The sequence below is a fragment of the Bos taurus genome, chromosome 18 (assembly GCF_002263795.3).
Source record: "Bos taurus isolate L1 Dominette 01449 registration number 42190680 breed Hereford chromosome 18, ARS-UCD2.0, whole genome shotgun sequence".
Lineage (NCBI taxonomy): Eukaryota > Metazoa > Chordata > Mammalia > Artiodactyla > Bovidae > Bos > Bos taurus.
In genome coordinates, this window is record NC_037345.1 from 54,783,167 (window position 1) to 54,803,317 (window position 20,151).

The window sequence follows — 20,151 nt, forward strand, 5'->3', positions numbered from 1 at the left end:
TCTCTTGCTTGCTTCCTTCCTTTTTTGGGGGGCATATTTAAAACGTGAAGTCTAGACCTGAAGGTATTAATTAGAACATATTGTGTAAACTCTAATTGAGGAAGCTGTACAAAATAATTATCTGGTACCATTCAAATTATCAAATTGTTATTTAAAAAAAACAACCCTAAGAAAAGAAAAGCTGAGGATATGGTCCACAGAAAGGAAAAGGGAGGGTGTAAACTAAATCCTATATTGAATCCTGGGCCACAGAAGATGCTGTCATTTTATTATTGAGACAGCTGGCCACATTTGAAGGCACAATGTCGATTAGATAGTAACATTGCATCAATACTAAATTCCTCGATTTCTATCATTTTTCTAAGATTATAAAGGAAATATCTGTGGCCTTAGAAAATATTCTCTGAAGTGTAGAGGGATAAAAGGAAATGATATCAGTAACTTTTTCTCAAGTGGTTAAAAAAGTTAATATTATCCATGAGAGTGAAAGAAATGAGAACATAGTCTAGCAAATGTTGGAAAACGTTACCACTGGTGAATCTGTGTGAATCATGTACAAGAATTGTTTTGTGTATTTCTGGTAAGATTTCTCTTAGTTTGAAGATAATTAAAAATAAAATTGAAAACTAGATAAAAAGGCATAGTGACAAGAAGCTGGAGGGAAATTGAGAAACCATGGACTGAGATCTCTCTCTTTTCTTTTTCCCCTAAATTTTTTATTTTGCATTGGGGTCGGGAAGATCCCCTGGAGAAAGGAATGGCAACCCACTCCAGTAGTCTTGCCTGGAGACATGGACAGAGGAGCCTGGCAGGCTACAGTCCACAGGGTTGCAAAGAGTCAGACAGACATGACTGAGTGACTAACACCACACAATAGCTGGTTAAGAAACGATGTGCTAGTTTCGGGTGAACAGCGATCTCTCTCTCTCTCTTTTTTATAGCAATCTAATTAAACATTTTTAGAAAATCTCTGGCTGCACTGTGTAGCCCATGGGATATTAATTCTCTGAGCAGGGATTGAACCTACATCTCCTGCTTCAGAAGCTCAGAGTTTTAACCACGGGACCACCAGGGCAGTCCCTGAAATCTCTCTCTTTGAACATAGGAGTCAAGAACTTGCTTTAGACGCACAGGTTGTGGGGTTGAATTTATATTATACCTACATGGACTACAGGAGGCAGTTCTTGTTTGCCATTTAATCATAAACATTTTGCTGTTGTTGCTTAGTCAGTAAGTTGTGTCTGACTCTTTTTGTGACCCCATCAACTGTGACCCCGTGGCATGTAGCCTGCTAGGCTCCTCTGTTTGTGGGATTCTCCAGGTAAGAATACTGGAGTGGGTTGCCATTTCCTTCTCTAGGGCATCTTCCTGACACAGGTATCGAACCTGTCTCCTGCTTTGGAAAGGGGGGATTCTCTACCACTGAGCCCCCCGGAGGTCCAATCATTAACATAATGAACATGTATTAAGTGATTTCACGTTTCAGGGACTGGGCTAAGAGAATTTTCATGTCTGCCACATTGAAAATTCGTAATAGCAATTGTTACTTCATTGTACCCACCTTCTATCTCTCTGAGGACCAAAGCCTTCACATGTTCACATACTCAACAATAGGGAGAGTGAAAATTATACTTTCATTCCTTGTAATTGCTAAATAATTGTTAAATAATTCTAGTTAGTGACAATAATCATAATGATACTGTGAGTGACCAATAATTATTGAGAGTGAACACGTGTCAGCAATACTCAGATCATTTCACATGTTACTCCCCTTTAGTTTTAACACTGAATATACAGATTATATGAAGAAATTGTATTCTTCTCCCACTTCATAGGTCATGGAACACTAATAAAACTGTTAATCTTACTGGAATGTTTAATCTTATTGGAATGACAATAGCTAATTCATGATTGGGGACTTCCCTGATAGCTCAGTTGGTAAAGAATCTGCCTGCAATGCAGGAGACCCTGGTTCAATTCCTGAGTCAGGAAGATATGCTGGAGAACAGATAGACTACCCACTCCAGTATTCTTGGGCTTCCCTGTGGCTCAGCTGGTAAAGAATCCGCCTGCAGTGTGGGAGACCTAGGCTTGATCCCTGAGTTGGGAAGATTCCCCTGGAGAAGGGAACGGCTATGCTCTCCAGTATTCTGGCCTGGAGAATTCCATGGGCTGTATAGTCTGTGGGGTCACAAAGAGTCGGACACGACTTTCACTTTCAATCAATTATTGGGTGAGGCATATGCAGCCACTTAGTCTCCAGACTATGATCTGTACTGGGTTACAATTATTCCTAGGTGACACCTGAGCCCACACACTGAACTGACGGTTATCACTGAGGGACACCCAAAGATATGGAGAGCTGAAACTCACTTACAAAAAACTCAATCAAAAAGATACATGCATCCAAATGTTCATTGCAGCACTGTTCATAATAGCCAGGACACGGAAGCAACCTAAATGTCCATCAGCAGAGGAACGTGTAAAGAAGATGTGGTGTGTGCATACATACTGGAGTATTACTGAGCCATAAAAGGAAATGAAATGGCTGAACTATTTGCTTTTCCTCTGTTTCTGCATTCCCTTACTTCCCTAACTAGTAGCTGTTTCTCTTTGGAATTTGGGAAGAGCTAGGAGACTATGCCAAAGCCTTTGTCTGTGTGGATCACAATAAACTGTGGAAAATTCTGAAAGAGATGGGAATACCAGACCACCTGACCTGCCTCTTGAGAAACCTATATACAGGTCAGGAAGCAACAGTTGGAACTGGACATGGAGCAACAGACTGGTTCCAAATAGGAAAAGGAGTACGTCAAGGCTGTATATTGTCACCCTGCTTATTTAATGTATATGCAGAGTACATCATGAGAAATGCTGGGCTGGAAGAAGCACAAGCTGGAATCAAGATTGCTGGGAGAAATATCAATAACCTCAGATATGCAGATGACACCACCCTTATGGCAGAAAGTGAAGAGGAACTAAAAAGCCTCTTGATGAAAGTGAAAGAGGAGAGTTAAAAAGTTGGCTTAAAGCTCAACATTCAGAAAATGAAGATCATGGCATCCGGTCCCATCACTTCATGGGAAATAGATGGGGAAACAGTGGAAATTGTGTCAGACTTTTTTTTTTTTGGCTCCAAAATCACTGCAGATGGTGATTGCAGCCATGAAATTAAAAGACGCTTACTCCTTGGAAGGAAAGTTATGACCAACCTAGATAGCATATTGAAAAGCAGAGACATTACTTCACCAACAAAGGTCCGTCTAGTCAAGGCTATAGTTCTTCCAGTGGTCATGTATGGATGTGAGAGTTGGACTGTGAAGAAAGCTGAGCGCCGAAGAATTGATGCTTTTGAACTGTGGTGTTGGAGAAGACTCTTGAGAGTCCCTTGGACTGCAGGGAGATACAACCAGTCCATTCTAAAGGAGATGAGCCCTGGGATTTCGTTGGAAGGAATGATGCTAAAGCTGAAACTCCAGTACTTTGGCCACCTCATGCGAAGAGTTGACTCATTGGAAAAGACTCTGATGCTGGGAGGGATTGGGGGCAGGAGGAGAAGGGGATGACAGAGGATGAGATGGCTGGATGGTATCACTGACTCAATGGATGTGAGTCTGAGTGAACTCTGGGAGTTGGTGATGGACAGGGAGGCCTGGTGTGCTGTGATTCATGGGGTCACAAAGAGTCGGACACAACTGAGTGACTGAACTGAACTGAACTGATCCCAGTTCTACAAGGATCAAGTCTTCAGCCACGAGGACTGTGCACCGACAGTGCGCCTCCAGGGGAATTCAGGGTGGAGAAAAGCAGGAAAAATTCTCTGCTTTGGACACTGACCCTCAGTAGTTAAGACTGCACATCTGAGGAATAATTTCAATGAATCCAGATTCTTGCATCTTCTCATACATGAAAAAGACCTAAAATTAATAACTTGTGAAATCTGCTCTTTGTAATTCACAGTACTCTCTTGATGTTCAACTACATTTTTTTTTTACAAAAGCAAGTATACAAACAAAATAAAAACACCCTGCTGTATATCCTGGTTCCTCCCTTACCTCTTGAGAGCGGTTCCTCAAAGCCATCTGAAATGCTGTCTCCCAGGCTATAGTCCTCAGTAAGCTCCCCAAACAAATCAACACACAACCTTGCAGGCGTTTTTCTTCAGTCGAGAGTTTCCATGGATAGTGCTGAAAGTATGTGACATGCAAGTAAAAGCCAATTTTTTCTTTTATTCTATAAAGGAAATTGTGCAAGTCAATGCCACACATGTGCTTCAGGGATATGAAATAGATATGTTCCTGTTCTCCCTCAACTCCTAGGGGCAAAAGTGAGAATGTAGGCAGTTTCAAAGTAGCAGATCAGAACATCGAAGGGCCTGAGGAAGTCCCCAGGGGGCTCCATCACCCAAGCCCTGTGAGAGAGATGCTAGAGCTGGACCAAGCCTTAGACCTCAGTCTGGGCATAGTGGACATCCCCTGGATTGCAAGGAGATCAAACCAGTCCATCCTAAAGGAAATCAACCCTGAATATTCATTGGAAGGGCTGAAGCTGAAGCTCCAATACTTTGGCCACCTGATTCAGAACTGACTTATTGGAAAAGACCCTGATGCTGGGAAAGATTGAAGGCAGGAGGAGAAGGGGATGACAGAGGATGAGATGGTTGGATGGCATCACCGACTCAATGGACAGGAGTTTGAGCAGGCTCCAGGAGTTGGTGACGGACAGGGAAGCTTGATGTGCTGTGGTCCATGGGGTCGCAAAGAGCCGGACACGACTGAGCGACTGAACTGAACTGGGCCCCGATCATTTGTTGTCCTGTGCTTAGCAGCATCCCTGGCCTCTGCCCACTAGATGGCGGTAGCGCCTCTTGCTTCAGTTTTGACAACCAAACTGTTCTGGTTGAAAATCAAGTTTCTTTGCTGTTCACTAAGTCATGATTCTTTTACCACCCCATGGACTACAGCCTGTCCGGCTCCTCTGTTCACGGGATTTCCCAGGCAAGAATACTGGAGCAGGTTGCCTGCCATTTCCTTCTCCAGGGGAATATTCCGGACCCAGGGATCGAACCCTGGTCTCCTGCATTGGCAGGGGATTCTTTACCGCTGAGCCACCAGGGAAGCCTTCAGTTTCTTAGAGGAAGGGATGTGAAAGCTGATGTTCTCAAGAATGAGGACAAGTTATGCAGACTAAGAGGGTAAGCGCCAGTGTGATGGAGGCAGAGAGAAAGGACGAGACTATCGTTTGGAAGTATGTTTATAATAGATGCCATCTTCCAAAAGGACACTATTTCCACCTTTCACATTCGGCCCTGAAAATAGGGGTTGCCTATATCTTGAATTATGATTTTGTCCAGATGGAAGCCAAGGAGTGGAATTGCTGGATCATATGGTAGCTCCATTCTCATTTTTTTAAGCAACTTCCATACTCTTCACCATAGTGGCAGTACCAGTTTGCATTCCCACCAACAGTGTAGGAGGATTCCCTTTTCTCCACACCCTCTCCAGCATTTGGAAATGGCAACCCACTCCAGTACTCTTGCACGGAGAATCCCATGGACAGAGGAGCTTGGTGGGCTGCAATCCACTGGGTCGCAAAGAGTTAGACATGACTGAAGTGACTTGGCATGCATTCCGGCATTTATTGTTTGTAGATTTTTTTGATAATGGGCATTCTGACCAGTGTGAGATGATACCTCATTGTAGTTTTGGTTTGCGCTTCTGTAATAGTGATATTGAGCATCTTTTCACATGGTTTTTCACCATCTGAGTGTCTTTGGAGAAACATTTAGATCTTCCACCCAGTTTTTTGATTGGGTTGTTTTTTGATATTGAGCTGTTTGTATATTTTTGAGATTAATCCCTTGATGGTTGCTTCCTTTGAAAATATCATCTCCCATTCTGAGGGCTATCTTTTCGTTTTGTTTCTGGTTTCCTTTGCTGTGCAAAAGATTTAAGTTTTATTAGGTCCCATTTGTTTATTTGTGTTTTTATTTTCATTCTTCGAGGATGTGGATCAGAAAAGTTCTTGCTGCGATTTATGCCAGAGAGTGTTCTGCCTATTTTTCTAAGTTTTATAGTATCTGGCCTTACATTTAGGTCTTTGATTCCATGCTACACTGCTCTTCCTGTCTCAGAATCTTACCCATCTTGGATGAGGTCTAGGATTCCAGGAAGGGAAGATAGACTCCTAGAAACAGGAAGTTCTCAAAACAGAATTTAGAACTCCTCTCCTATTCTGTACAGGCTTCCCAGGTGAATCAGCAATAACGAATCCACCTGCAATGCAGGAAATGCAGGAGCTGTGGGTTCAATCCCTGGGTCTGGAAGATCCCCTGGAGGAGGAAATGGCAACCCACTCCAGCATTCTTGCCTGGGAAATCCCACGGACGAGGAGCCTGGCGGGTTATAGTCAGTGGGGTTGCAAAGAGCCAGACATGACTGAGCAACTGAGCACTGCCTATTGTCTTCCAAACAATCCTTTGGCTACACATATTCTGTACAAAAAGGAACACGTGATACACTGCATGTGAAAGAAATCCGGAGATTTTGGTATAGCTTTGTGCGGCAGTCGCTTTGCCTGGAAATTTGCAGAATATGCAGATAGCCCTACCAGAGAATTCTAGGTGAGCAAACTTCTGGGCTGTAAGTGGGTGGAAGGGAGAAATGGCCGTAGGCCATCCTCTGCCCCCGGGGCACCTGTGATGGCCATTTAATGGTACTTTCAGAAGGAGTCCATCTCTGCTTTGAACAGAATGTTCTGGGGGGCATCTGAGAGAACAAAGTATTAAGCTCCTCTCCTCTCCACTTCATTAACCTTAATGACATTCATACAGCCCTCATCAGACACAGAGGGGTATTGATTTCTGAGGACCAAAAGGCCATCGTGTTACTATTTTACTAGATTTGCAGAGATGGTCAGCAGTGCTGGGTAGCAGCCACATGAACTCCGTGAATCGTCTAGTGATCAAGGACCCCTGCTTTCTCACAAGATTTTCCTACAACCCTCTCTGCTGCCTGCACAACCATATCCTGTGTCCCCATCCCATCCCTGCCCCTTTTCGAAGTGCTTCCTGGAAGCACCATATAATGCGATTTTGTTCTTTTCAAATAATTCTCTTAAAAAAAAATTGGGTATTTAACTTATTTTCCTTGACTGTTATCACTAACACATTTGATCTTGCAGCCTTTCAACAGTTTCCTGTTTCCTTAGTCCTGTCTTGTTTCTTTGTTTATTGCAGTTATTTTCCATTGTTTCTTCCCCATTTAAAAATATTTTATTTGATTGTGCTGGGTCTTAGTTGCCACATGTGGGATCTAGTTCCCAGACCAGGGAAGGAAACCCAGTCCCCAGCAGTGGAAGTGCAGAGTCGCAACCACTGAATCAAGAGGGAAGTTCCCTCTTTTTTTTTTTCAACAAATTGAAGGTTTATGGAAACCCTGCTTCAACTGGCAAGTCTATTGGTGCCATTTGGGTGGGTAGCACCTGGAAAAGGGAATGAAGCAGGGCTAGAAATGATGTTTTTTTTTTAAAATATAGTTGTCAGTTACATGGAGCGTTTAGTGGAAATTCACCTAGCTCTATACATATGACATATGTGCTTTATAAAATCTACATGAGATAGTTAGAAGCATCACTGACTCAATAGACATGAGTTTGGGCAAACTCTGGGAGACAGTGAAGGACAGGGAAGCCCAGTGTGCTGCAGTTCACGGGGTCACAGAGAGTCAGACACGACTTAGTGGACTGAACAGCAACAACCATGGATAATAAAACACGGTATATCCAGACAGTGAAATATCTCTCAACCATGGAAAGAAATGAAATATTGACACATGTGACAATGTGGGGTGAGCCTCAACAACATTATGCTAAGTGAAAGAAGCCAGACCCTGATGGTCACATATTATATGACATATCCAGGAGAGGGTTAGGGTTAATGGTTCCCAGGGGCTGGAGGGATGAGAGATTGGAGAATGACTCCTCATGGGTACAAGGTTTCCTCTCGGGATGGTGAAAATGTTTTGGAACTAGACAGAGATGATGATTGCATAGCATTGTAACTGTACTAAATGCCACCGAATTGTTCACTTTAAAATGGTTAATTGTATATCATAAATTTTATCTCAAAAAGCTAAAAGTGTATACCATAATTTTAAAATTGTGTAAGGGGAAGTGAGTTTCTCTAAGAATTTAGTTAACTTGCCAAAGATTATGCTGTTAGCAATCCATCAGGATTTTTATTTGAATGCAAGTTCTTCTCCATAAATATACTACTGGTCTCCCACCCCCACCCCAGCCAGCATTGCACTGACCACCACTGAGCTTGGGTTGTATCTTTTTTGGAGAAAAGGAGTCATTCACACAGAAGACAGAGGAAATCTTTATTGGTCAGAATGACCAGGGAAAGGATGTATTTTGAGAGGCAGCTGAAGAATCCTGTAACTTCTGCCTCTTTGAGAACACCAAGACTTATAGACTGTGGAGGAAAAAAGAGATTACCATCAGTATCTCAGTCTGTCACCTTCAAGATAGGATAATTCTTGCTTCTCCCTGATGGGAGATCTGGTCTATCTCTAAGATCTAAATAGCATGAATAAGTAGAACAGGACAGCTCAGCGGTAAAGAATCCCCCTACCAATGCAGGTGATGTGGGTTCAATCCCTGGGTCAGGAAGATCCCCTGTCTGGAAAATCCCATGACAGAGGAGCCTGGCGGGCTACAGTCCTTGGAGTCGAAAAAGAGAAACGACTTAGCAACTAAACAACAAAGGGAAGGTGTATTTCATTCTCACTCTCAAATTCAATATGCCATTATTGATCATCCTAAGTTGCTCCTTTGCATAAATTATGTTTCCTGGTGGTTCAGCAGTAAAGCACCCGCCTGCAATGCAGGAGACCCAGGTTCGATCCCTAGGTCAGGAAGATCCCCTAGAGAAGGGAATGACCACCCACTCCAGTATTCTTGCCTTGAAAATCCCATGGACAGAGAAGCCTGGCGGGTTATGGTCCATAGGGTGGCAAAGCGTTGGACACAACTGAAGTGACTAGGCACACATGCATTTAATCCATTATTTGAACAAATTTCCTAAATCGATAATTTTCAACGTTAAGGAAGTTGTTAAAATGATGGAATTGGAGAGCTATAGCCAAGCACCACTGATACCCTTTTATAAGGTAATGAAGAGCTCGCAGATGAGGTAACATCCGATTGAAGGCCAAGTTTAGAAATCACGGAAACTTCCTGGCATCTGACCAAGAAGCAAGCCTGCAGATCAACCCAGGAATTAACAACTATTGACCGAGCTCCAGGGAAGGTTCAAGAATCAATCCAAATCAGCTGGGGGAGGAAGTGGGACCCCTTGCACATGTAAAACAGTATAGTTACTATGCCTGGGTTCCAATGGGGCTTCGACTTTTCTGGAAGCCGGACAAGAAAGTTCAGCCCCATCCTTTACTAGAATTTCAATCTGGATAGGGAATGCCCGGGCTCTGTCTTCCTGGTACTGGTATTGTTGACAATGACCCCAAAGGCATTTCCAAATTAAAGGCTGTTTGGTGTGGTGTGTGTGTGCTCAGTCGTGTCGGACTCTTTGTGACCCCATGGACTGTAGCCCTCTGTCCATGGGGGTGTCCAGGCAAGAATACTGGAGTGGGTTGACATTCCCCCTTTCAGTGGATCTTCCCGACCCAGGGTTCGAACCCGTGTCTCCTGCGTCTCCAGCACTGCAGGCAGATTCTTTACCGTGGAGCCACCTGGAAAGCCCAGAAATGGGTAAGCTCTCCTGTCTGTTGACCACACTTCTCCTTCTCCTATCTTCTTTTCAATGCAAACTTGAAAAGTTTCAGTTTCAATTCTTCGTTTGAATGAGACCACAGACAAATCATCCAAGCCAGGGGCAGCAAACTAGAGCCAGCAGCAAAGCCAACCCACCATCTGTTTCTGGATGGTTTGTGGCCTAACAGTTTTCTCATTTTTGAATGGTTGACAACAATGGCTGTGCTTCCAATGAAGGAAATGGCAATATAATAGAGAAGCAGAGAGAATATGTGTTTTTTTAAAAGGTTGAAAGAAAAACAAAAATCACAAGGTAACTGCTATTTTGTGACTCCTGAAAATTATATGAGATTCATTTATGCATTTATTTTCTGGCCATGCCTTGGGGCACGCGGGATCTTATTTCCCTGACCAGGGATCGAACCCACACGCCCTGTAGTGGAATCTCAGAGTCTTAACTGCTGGACTGTCAGCAAAGTCCCTTCTTGTTTATAGTTTATTTTTAATTTTTTGAGACTCAAATTTAAAGCCTATAAATAAAATCTTATGGAAACACACCCATATTTATTATTATTTTTATTACCTGTGGCCGTTTTTGTGCTCCACGGCAGAACTGAGTATGGCTTGTACAGCTTAAATTACTGACTAGTAGGTTCTTGACAGGGAATGTGTGCTGACCCCTGATCTAAGCCATCACAAGAAAATCTCGACCTCAAGCTTCCCTTTCCGTTAACCCAGAGGATCCCCTTTAAGATATCTATAAGATCCCCCACTCCATCCTTCTGCAACCAACTTACTGGTAAGGGGAGCACTGTTTCCATTTTCCGTCTTTGTTATAATCTCTTGTCAATGAACACCAACTCCGACTCAAAACATAGCCTTCCTTGGTGCATTTAAAAAAGTATTTATTTCTGTACAAGAAAGGGAAGGTGCAGCTTGGGGGATCTGCAAAGAAAGGGTGGAGCAGAAGGAAAAACTTGAATGTAAAAAGTCTTAGCATTAACCATCGTTGCGCTCACGACACGTGCTTTCTCTACCACACAGAACTGTTTTCGAGGTGGTTAAACCACATCAAGGGCTTCTGGGCCGGCTCAGTGATAAAGAGTCCGCCTGTCAATGCAGAAGATGCAGGAGACACAGGTTCAGTCCCTAGGCTGGGAAGATCCCCTGGAGACAGAAATGGCAACCCACCGTAGTCTTCTTGCCTGGGAAATCCCACGGACAGAGGAACCTGGTGGGCTACACTCCATGGGGTCACAAAGAATCAGACATGACTTAGAGACAACAACAACAGCAACCCTGTAAAGAGTCAGGATTTGGATGCAGATTTATCTGACAGCAAAAACCATGTAGCCAGCTGCTTCTTGGATCCTAGTCATCTAAACGCATCCTGGGGACACTCACCTTTCGCGGTGCAGTACCGCCATCTACCTTGGAACATCTCGTCAATAGAGCACCAGGCATAGTCACTGCGGACGGAGACGCAGCTGTAGTAGACGATGTCGTCATACACAAATGGAAAGATACAGGAATAGTTACTAAACACTGGAAAAGAGAAAACAAGCAAACTGACAAAGGGAAGTGACTTTCTGACTTCGTCTGTCACACTCAATGGCACCTACCTCCCCCACATTCACATGTGGCTCGTCTCCCTCCCTGCCTTCTTTGGGTCTGGCACAAAAACAGCCAAGTGAGTATCAAAGGAAGCCTATTTCATCCCGGACCTGGAAGCAGACTCCTTTTCATGGAAGTCCTCTACCCACTGTGCACCAGACCCAAGATGCAATTCTAGAGTCCTTCTTAGCATCCTTTTTCTCTCTCTCTCCTAGTAAAAGAAGCCTCTTAGCCTGTCACAGTTTGTCCCTAGGTATCTCTCAAAGCTGACCACTTGTTTTGACTACTCAGTGACTTATTTCTAGATGCTTCTAGCTGATTTGGCCCATCTCTTCTTCACATTGCAGCAAATATCTTCATTCTTGAATACTAACCTGACTCTGCCACACCTCTCTTCATATTCCATTACTCTTTTAAAAAAAAATGTTTATTTATTTGGCTTCGCTGGGTCTTCATTGCAGCATGTGAGCTCTTAGTCACAGCATGTGGGAACTAGTTCCCCGACTAGGGATCGAACCTGGGCCCCCTGCATTGGGAGCATGGAGTCTTAGCCATGAAGTCGCTCCATTACTCTTAGGATAAGAAATAGCATTGAAGTGGCTTATGATATCCTACTTGACCTGGTTCCTAACTGCACTTCCAGCCACTTTGGACCACCCTTCCTTGGGCTCTTTCTGCTCAAGCTTTGTAAGGTCTCCCAAGTGTACCGCCATCTTTCTTGTCTTGGGGATTTATAGGTGTGATCTCTGATTAGCAAGAACATCACACACCCTCTTCCTATTTACCCTCTCCTGACGTTCATCCTAAATGTAAATCTCCAAGGAACTCCCTTGAACATCCAGTCTATGCTGGATCCACTTGTACAGAACTTCCTTACAAGCGCCCTTATACTTCTTTAAAGTTCTCGTATTTATTTAACATGGAGTGACTCGTTCAGTGTCTCTCTCGTTTGTCAGATGTGACCACATATATATTGTTCAACGATAGACCCATGCTATCAACTGACAGGTCAGGACTGGTCCAGAGAAGAAACTTAACCTACAAATGCTGATGTTAATTTCAGTGGAGACGAGAGTACTTTTCCAGAGGAGCATGGGAGAGGATCTTGGAGGGCTGACTTAACTGGGTCTTGAAATATATGGTTTGGCTACCATGATCAGGGAGGGTCTTTTATGCCAGAAGAACAGTGAATGAGGAATTTCCCTGGGTTTCCAGTGGTTAAGACTCAGTGTTTCCATGGCAGGGGGGCATGGGTTCAATCCCCCTACAGGGAACTAAGATCCCACATGCCATGGGCAGTGTAGCCCAAAATAATTAACTACCTAAAGAAAGAAAGAATGAAAAAAGAATAGTGAATGAAAGAATAGAACAACAGGGAAGTAAGTGCAAGGAACTTTCAGAACGTAACATTGTTTCACAGGTGGGGTGAGATAGGGCCTCGCATTTGAGACGCTAACAAATGAAAAAAAGATATCTCCTTACCTGAGAATGGGCGAGGGATACGGAAAATCAAGTCTGAAAGAGAAAAAAAAAAAAAGGCAAAATTTAGACCACCTCCTAAAATACTCTATTCCCAGACAAATGGCAATTACAGGTACCTTGAAGTTGATGCAGCCGACTGCTCTCCTATTACAGAAAAGCTGTCACATTTTGGATGACTTGAAGGAAATGGCAATCCACTCCAGCACTCTTGCCTGGAAAATTCCATGGACTGAGGAGCCTGGTGGGCTACAGTCCATGGGGTCGCAAAGAGTCGGACACAACTTCACTTTCACTTTCACTTTATGGTTACTTCGAATTTGGACAGGGGGTTTATGTTCACCCAAGACAGTCCATTAATTCAGGTATAAGCACTCACTATCCCTCAGGTCTTTCTTTGTGTTCAGTTCAATTCAGTCACTCAGTCATGTCCAACTCTTTGCAACCCAATGAATCGCAGCACGGCAGACCTCCCTGTCCATCACCAACTCCGAGAGTTCACTCAGACTCACGTCCATCGAGTCAGTGATGCCATCCAGCCATCTCATCCTCTGTCGTCCCCTTCTCCTCCTGCCCCCAATCCCTCCCAGCATCAGAGTCTTTTCCAGTGAGTCAACTCTTTGCATGAGGTGGCCAAAGTACTGGAGTTTCAGCTTTAGCATCATTCCTTCCAAAGAAATCCCAGGGCTGATCTCCTTAAGAATGGACTGGTTGGATCTCCTTGCAGTCCAAGGGACTCTCAAGAGTCTTCTCCAACACCATAGTTCAAAAGCATCAATTCTTTGGCACTCAGCTTTCTTCACAGTCCAACTCTTACATCCATACACACGACCACTGGAAAAACCATAGCCTTGACTAGATGGACCTTTGTTGGCAAAGTAATGTCTCTGCTTTTGAATATGCTATCTAGGTTGGTCATAACTTCCCTTCCAAGGAGTAAGCATCTTTTAATTTCATGGCTGCAATTACCATCTGCAGTGATTTTGGAGCCCAAAAAAATAAAGTCTGACACTGTTTCCACTGTTTCCCCATCTACTTCCCATGAAGTGATGGGACCAGATGCCATGATCTTCATTTTATGAATGTTGAGCTTTAAGCCAACTTTTTCATTCTCCACTCTCACCTTCATCAAGAGGCTTTTTAGTTCCTCTTCACTTTCTGCCATAAGGGTGGTGTCATCTGCACATCTGAAGTTATTGATATTTATCCTGGCAATCTTGATTCCAGCTTGTGCTACTTCCAGCCCAGCGAAATCCACCCTATCCAAGGTCACTCAACTTTGACCCATTGGTTGAAATTCCACAGGTCTGAAAGTTGGATGGAACATCTAGCTTTTTCCCACATGCCAATATTTCAGGAAAACAACCTGTTTGTTTGTTCAATGCTAGAGGCTGAATATTTATAGCTGCTGCTGCTGCTAAGCCGCTTCAGTCGTGCAGCCTTGGTGATTTTGTTTGATTTCATTTTGTTTCGTTTCTCACGTCATTTTGCTTTTTATCATCCCTGAACCTGTTTCAGGAAGTGTCTCAGCGGCACTTCCACTGTCATAGAAGTCAGGTTGAAAGTGAAAGTCACTCAGTCATGCTCGACTCTTTGCAACCCCATGGACCATACAGTCCATGGAATTCTCCAGGCCAGAATACTGGAGTGGGTAGCTGTTCCCTTCTCCAGGGGATCTTCCCAACCCAGGGATCGAGCCCAGGCTTCCTGCATTGCAGGTGGATTCTTTACCAGCTGAACCACCAGGGAAGCCCAAGAATACTGGAGTGAGTAGCCTATCCCTTCTCCAGGGGATCTTCCCAAACCAGGAGTCAAACCGGGGTCTCCCGCATTGCAGATGGATTCTTTACCAGCTGAGCTATCAGGGAAGCCCTAAAGTCAGATTGGACGAAATTAAAGACTAGAAAGGAGATACACAGACCTGTTAACCAACAACATTAGCTTATATTTAATTGGCCATTCCTATGTTCCAGCCATTGTCCTCAGTTGCTCTTCACAACAACTCTATGAAGGAGAGATTATAATTTAGAACACTCTTCTCCTCCCCACCCCAGCAAAGTTTTACAGAGGAGATAACATAGGCAACGGGAAACTATTGGAAGTTATATGACCACTGACTGGTGGGAACAAGGTTCCAACCCAGGAAGTCCTGCTATGGAGACTGTGTTCTGGACACAATATTGATATTATCTTGGAATTGTCACATACCTGTGCAAGTGACTTAACTGATATACTTCACTCTCCTGATCTTTGATATGGTGATGCTAACTCATAGGTCTACGTGAGACTCTATACCTCAGGAGCTACGGCATGGTGAGTATGTCATCTGTGTTAGCCAGTAGCATCCCTGCTTTTCAGAAAGTAGCTGAGCAGTTGTCAACGTTTTTGAAGTTGCGATTAAATAAATGATTGTTTTGGGTGGTTTCCTGCACTGAACACCTTCTGCTAATTATCTCACAGAAATCATGCTTACCACACTACTGTAAGATTGGTATTACTACGTGTAATTGTGGAGCCCTGTACTAGGGTCACAGGTGTGGAGCCTTATACCAAGGTCACAGGACAAAAATTTCCAGAATTAACCAAGCCCCATAGCAACTGTTGCCATGAGCCTGCTTACCTAAACGGACCAGCTCCTTGACCTCATATTATGTAAAATACCCACCTTGTAGCATCCTAACCACTCACTCAATGCCACCCCTCCTGTTGGAATCTTCTTTTCTTTTTTTCTTTTTTTTTTAGTTTGAAATCTGGAATTGGCCAGACTGGTCTTTTTTTTTTTTTTTTTTTTAAACTTTACAATATCGTATTGGTTTTGCCAAATATCGAAATGAATCTGCCACTGTTGGAATTTTCTGTCTTGAGGCTCTAAAAATTGGCCACTAGCCTACCAGCGTCTCCCACTATAATAAACTCCATTCTCCTCTCATTGTGCCTCGTGTCTGGAAATTCTTTTCCACCCCTCGCACATACCACGATAGTAATATTTACAGATTGCAGAGTATTAATGAGGATCTCTGTTTTGTAGATACTGCAATGGAGGCTTAGAGAGGTGGGGGGTGGGGAAATCATTGTTCAAAAGCCAGAGAACTTGTGAAATAGATCGCTAGTCCAGGTTCGATGCATGAAGCAGGGTGCTCAGGGCTGGTGCACTGGGATGATCCTGAGGGATGGGATGGGGAGGGAGGTGGGAGGAAGGGCCAGGATGGGGAACACATGTACACCCATGGCTGATTCATGTAAATGTATGGCAAAAACCACCACAATATTGTAAAGTAATTAGCCTCCAATTAAAAAAAAAAAAAAGAGCCAGAGAACTAAGAAGCAGTTCAGGTACTCTGGCTGCAGAAAATGAGCCTCTGAAATACTCCTGCCTCTGGGGGGTTGCTGTTTCCAATTCTGAACCTTTTCCAGGCAGTGCCGCCCCAAAGCTGAAGCTCTACTCTGGGCAGATGAGGGACATTTTAGGATAAAACCATGGGTACTTTCCCTGTGGCTCAGATGGTAAAGAATTTACCTACAATGCGGGAGACCCAGTTTCCATCCCTGGGTTCCCCGGAGGAGGGCAGGGCAACCCACTCCAGTATTCTTGCCTGGAGAATTCCATGGACAGAGGAGCCTGGCTACAGTCCATGGGGTTGCAAAGAGTCAGACATGACTGAGTGACTACACTTTCTTTTCTTTCTATGGGTACTTAAATTTCTTTATAAACGTTAACAGTAGCTGGGTGAGTTTTCTGCTTTGCTCAGCCACGGCAGTTAACCTTTACACCCTCTTATCTCTACAGTTTTTAATCTTCATAGCCTTCTCCTCATTTTACAGATGAATGAGCAGAAAGAGACTTTCACTTAAACCTTTCCCACACAGTCAAAAAAAAAAAAAATGCATGCAGCCTGAACTCTTGCCCAGCTCTGTCTGATTTCAGGAATTAAGTTATTTGTTTTACGAACCTGGAGATGATCCTTCACTGTTTCATCTGCTAGTACTGATGAACAAGACTAAATCCTTACGGATCTTCTGTGGTTGTGCTTTATGCCCTTATCACATTGTATGCCTGGGCAGACATTACCATTTTCATCATCAGATCCCCTCCTCCTCCCCTTTCCTTCATCTCTCCCCTTCCCTCTCCTCTCTTCCTCCTTCTCTTGCTCCAGCTGTTGATGAGAATAAATGCCACCACCAATCGACTGAGGAATTCCAGTATGCCCAGTGTGTTCTGAGAAAGAGGAAGCTAAAGGCAGCCCTCTCCCCCAACCCCGGCCCCCTGACATCTGAAGGCTGACTGGGCACTCGGGGCTCGCTAGCCCTGTCCTTCTCCAGTCAGGCCTCAATCACTCAGGTGTACTCTGAGATCATGAGAAAATGAAATAAAGCAAGAGCTGTTCAGCATTGTGTGGAAGCACAGACATGCACGCTCACGTGTCACAGACTACCAGACACCTCCTCCTTCTGTCCAAAAACAGTGACCGCTGCCTCTTTGTCAATTACACCTTTCTCACGCTGTTCTGTCTTCACTCCAGAGAAGATTAACCGAGATACCCAAGCATAGCATTGCCTCCACTTTCTGATCACATCCAATCTCGGGTGAGATCCGGCTTCCTTAACCTAAGCCTCTCCCGCTACAGTCTCCCACCCAGAGCCCAAACCCTAGAATAGATCCTAACACCCTCTTCCTGAGACTGCCCATGGTATACCCTAGGCTGTGTGGTCTTCCTGGTTCCAGTGAGTGAGAAACCAGTTTGTTCAGCACCCCTGTGTTCCTGGTGGGCTTGGGTTACATGCAGGTCATTGACTGTTCCAACAGTTTTACCTACCTTTTCTATATAATCCTTACAACAGTGATAAGAGATAAAAATCATTTGCCCTCTAATGAATTTGTTTTCTGGAGAGGGAATACACTGAGTTCAAACTTCCGATGGGTTATGAAAGGGAAATCATGTAAGTCTTTTCAGCCACCCCCAACTCCAGCCTCCCCACAGATAACCATGTTGTAATTCCTGTGAAACCTACAGAGATAGTTCATAAATATTCAACATATTTATTAATAACATTTTACTCCCTTTTTAGACAAAGGAGGACTTGGCTTACATACTGTTTATTTGAAGCTTACTCTCTTAACAAAAGATCTTGGTAAACTTTCTAAAGCAATACATAATAAGCTTCATTCATTCTTTCTTCCTTCCTTCTTTCTCTCCCCTTTCTTCCTTCTTTCTCTCCTTTTTCTTTCCTTCCTTCTCTCCCTTTCATTGTAGTAAGAACCCTTCACATGAGATCTACCTTCTTTACAAACTTTTGAGTGCACAAACCAATAACTGCTGGCTATAGACATCATGTTTTCCAGCAGACCTCTGGAACTTATTCATCTTGCGTTATGGAAATCTCTCACCCATTATGCAAACTCCCCATTGGCCCTTCTCCTCAGTCCTTGGCTCCCACCAGTTCTACTAATGTGACTATTTTAGATACTTCATCTAAGTAGAAACACCTGTATTTGTCCTTTTGTGACTAGCTTATTCCACTTGGCATTACGTCCCCCAGGTTCATTGTGCTGTTCCATTCAACAGGATGTCCAGGCTTCCTCCTTCCTAAAGTATTATAACCATTATACAGATGAGAAGCTTGAGGCTTAAAGAGAGGCAAAGTGACCTACTGATGATCACCCAACCAGCAAGAGGAAGAGCTAGGATTTGAACCCAGGACACTCGAAATCTTGGATTCAGCACTAACCATTAGACTCTATTTAAAAGATGCTATGAACATTGGCTAGAGTCTTTCCTGCCCATCTCACTCCAAACCACCCCCTCCAAGGTCTCACCTTCTTCATCTACCCTCCCCTCCCTGACGCTTATGGCGCTCTCACCTGATTTCAGCCCATGTAGGCAGAGGGCCAGGGACAGCCATCCCACCGGGCTTCTCATCACTCCCAGTGACCGCAGGTGGCCTGCCCAGTAGCGCGCGTCGCTTCTGGCTTTATGCCCTCCAGCTTCTGCTCCTCCCACTCCCGCTCTTCCGACTATTCACAGATTCACTCCACAACCTTTTCTCCCATGCCCCGAATCCCAGACTGCCTAGAAAGACCAGGAACAACCATCTCAGAAAGCTCTCTAGCAGCATTCTGGAAGTGTGGTCCCTGGACCAGCTCCACCATCTTCACCTGCAAACTCATTAGCAATGCAGGTCCTTTGGCCCCCACAGCAGACCTGCTGAAACACCGAGGCTGAGACCAGTGACCTGCCGAAACACCGAGGCTGAGACCAGTCTGTGTTGTAACAACTCACCTCCTGGTGAGTCCAGTGTTCGAAAAAGTTTGAGAACCACTGCTTTAAAGCTTGCTTCACACTTCCTTATCCATTGCATATCATCTACTCCCTTGATTATTAAAAACAAAAAAGACTAACACAACATTGTCAAGCAACGATACCCCAATAAGAAATATCGTTAAGAATCTCCAAAAGAAAAATGTATTTGTTTTCTATCCCTGATTTAATAGAAACTCTTGCAATAATTTAACCAAAGCTTCTCAGCCTGGACTTTGGGGAGAAATAAATAGAGACACAGAGAGAGACAAAGTCCAGTAAGAAAGGCAAAGTCATCTTTAGCTTCCTGAATAAGTAAGGCTCAGAAAGCCTAGGCATTGTGCCTTGTGGTCAGCCAGTATGTGGAAAGGATGGATCTTGATTCACTTTAGAATTCCTCTCCCACCTGCCATCTCTGGAGGGATCTGGGAAGAGTGCTTTATAAGAGAGAGAAGAGACTGGAAGAGTGACTTCCCCAAAGGAGGCGGGTGTCTTGCTGGACTCCCTGAGGCAATCCAAGATGAGGAAGAAACTGTCCTGGAGGCCAAGTATCATGACGTCAGGAAGGGAGGCACTTAACGCTCATCCTGCAGATTTTGTCTGTGCCGAGACCTTTTCAGATGTTATTTCCCTTCTGCCCCATTTGCAAAACATACGGAGATGGGGGACTGCTTAGACATAGGTGTGCCCTTTCTAAAAAGAGATGAGAAAACAGAATACAAGAGAAGTGGGGGAACTGATAAAGGCATGGAGAAGCCTGAGTCTCTCTTGTCTGATGCACTGATGTTGTTGTGTAAGTTGGGTCCAACTCTTTTGCAGCCCCATGGACTGTAGCCTGCCAGGCTCCTCTGTCCATGGGATTTCCCAGGCAAGAATACTGGAGTGGGTTGCCATTTCCTTCTCCAAGGGATCTTCCCCACCTAGGGATCAAACCCATGTCTCCTGCATTAGCAGGCAGATTCTTTATCACTGAGCCACCAGGGAAGCC

At 44.2% G+C, this 20,151-nt stretch overlaps 1 protein-coding gene across 1 annotated transcript; it reads right to left on the bottom strand.

Annotated features, from left to right (window-relative positions):
- Positions 1-8,367: 8,367 nt before the first annotated feature.
- On the bottom strand, positions 8,368-18,833 carry LOC112442345 (binder of sperm protein homolog 2-like). The gene is made up of 5 exons (XM_024979187.2): positions 18,728-18,833; positions 12,871-12,903; positions 11,179-11,319; positions 10,572-10,719; positions 8,368-8,476 (listed from the first exon to the last, which is right to left on the bottom strand). Exons 1-5 carry the CDS (start codon positions 18,783-18,785, stop codon positions 8,470-8,472), a joined length of 387 nt encoding a protein of 128 aa, XP_024834955.1. The 5' UTR covers positions 18,786-18,833; the 3' UTR covers positions 8,368-8,469.
- Between the last annotated feature and the right edge of the window lie 1,318 nt (positions 18,834-20,151).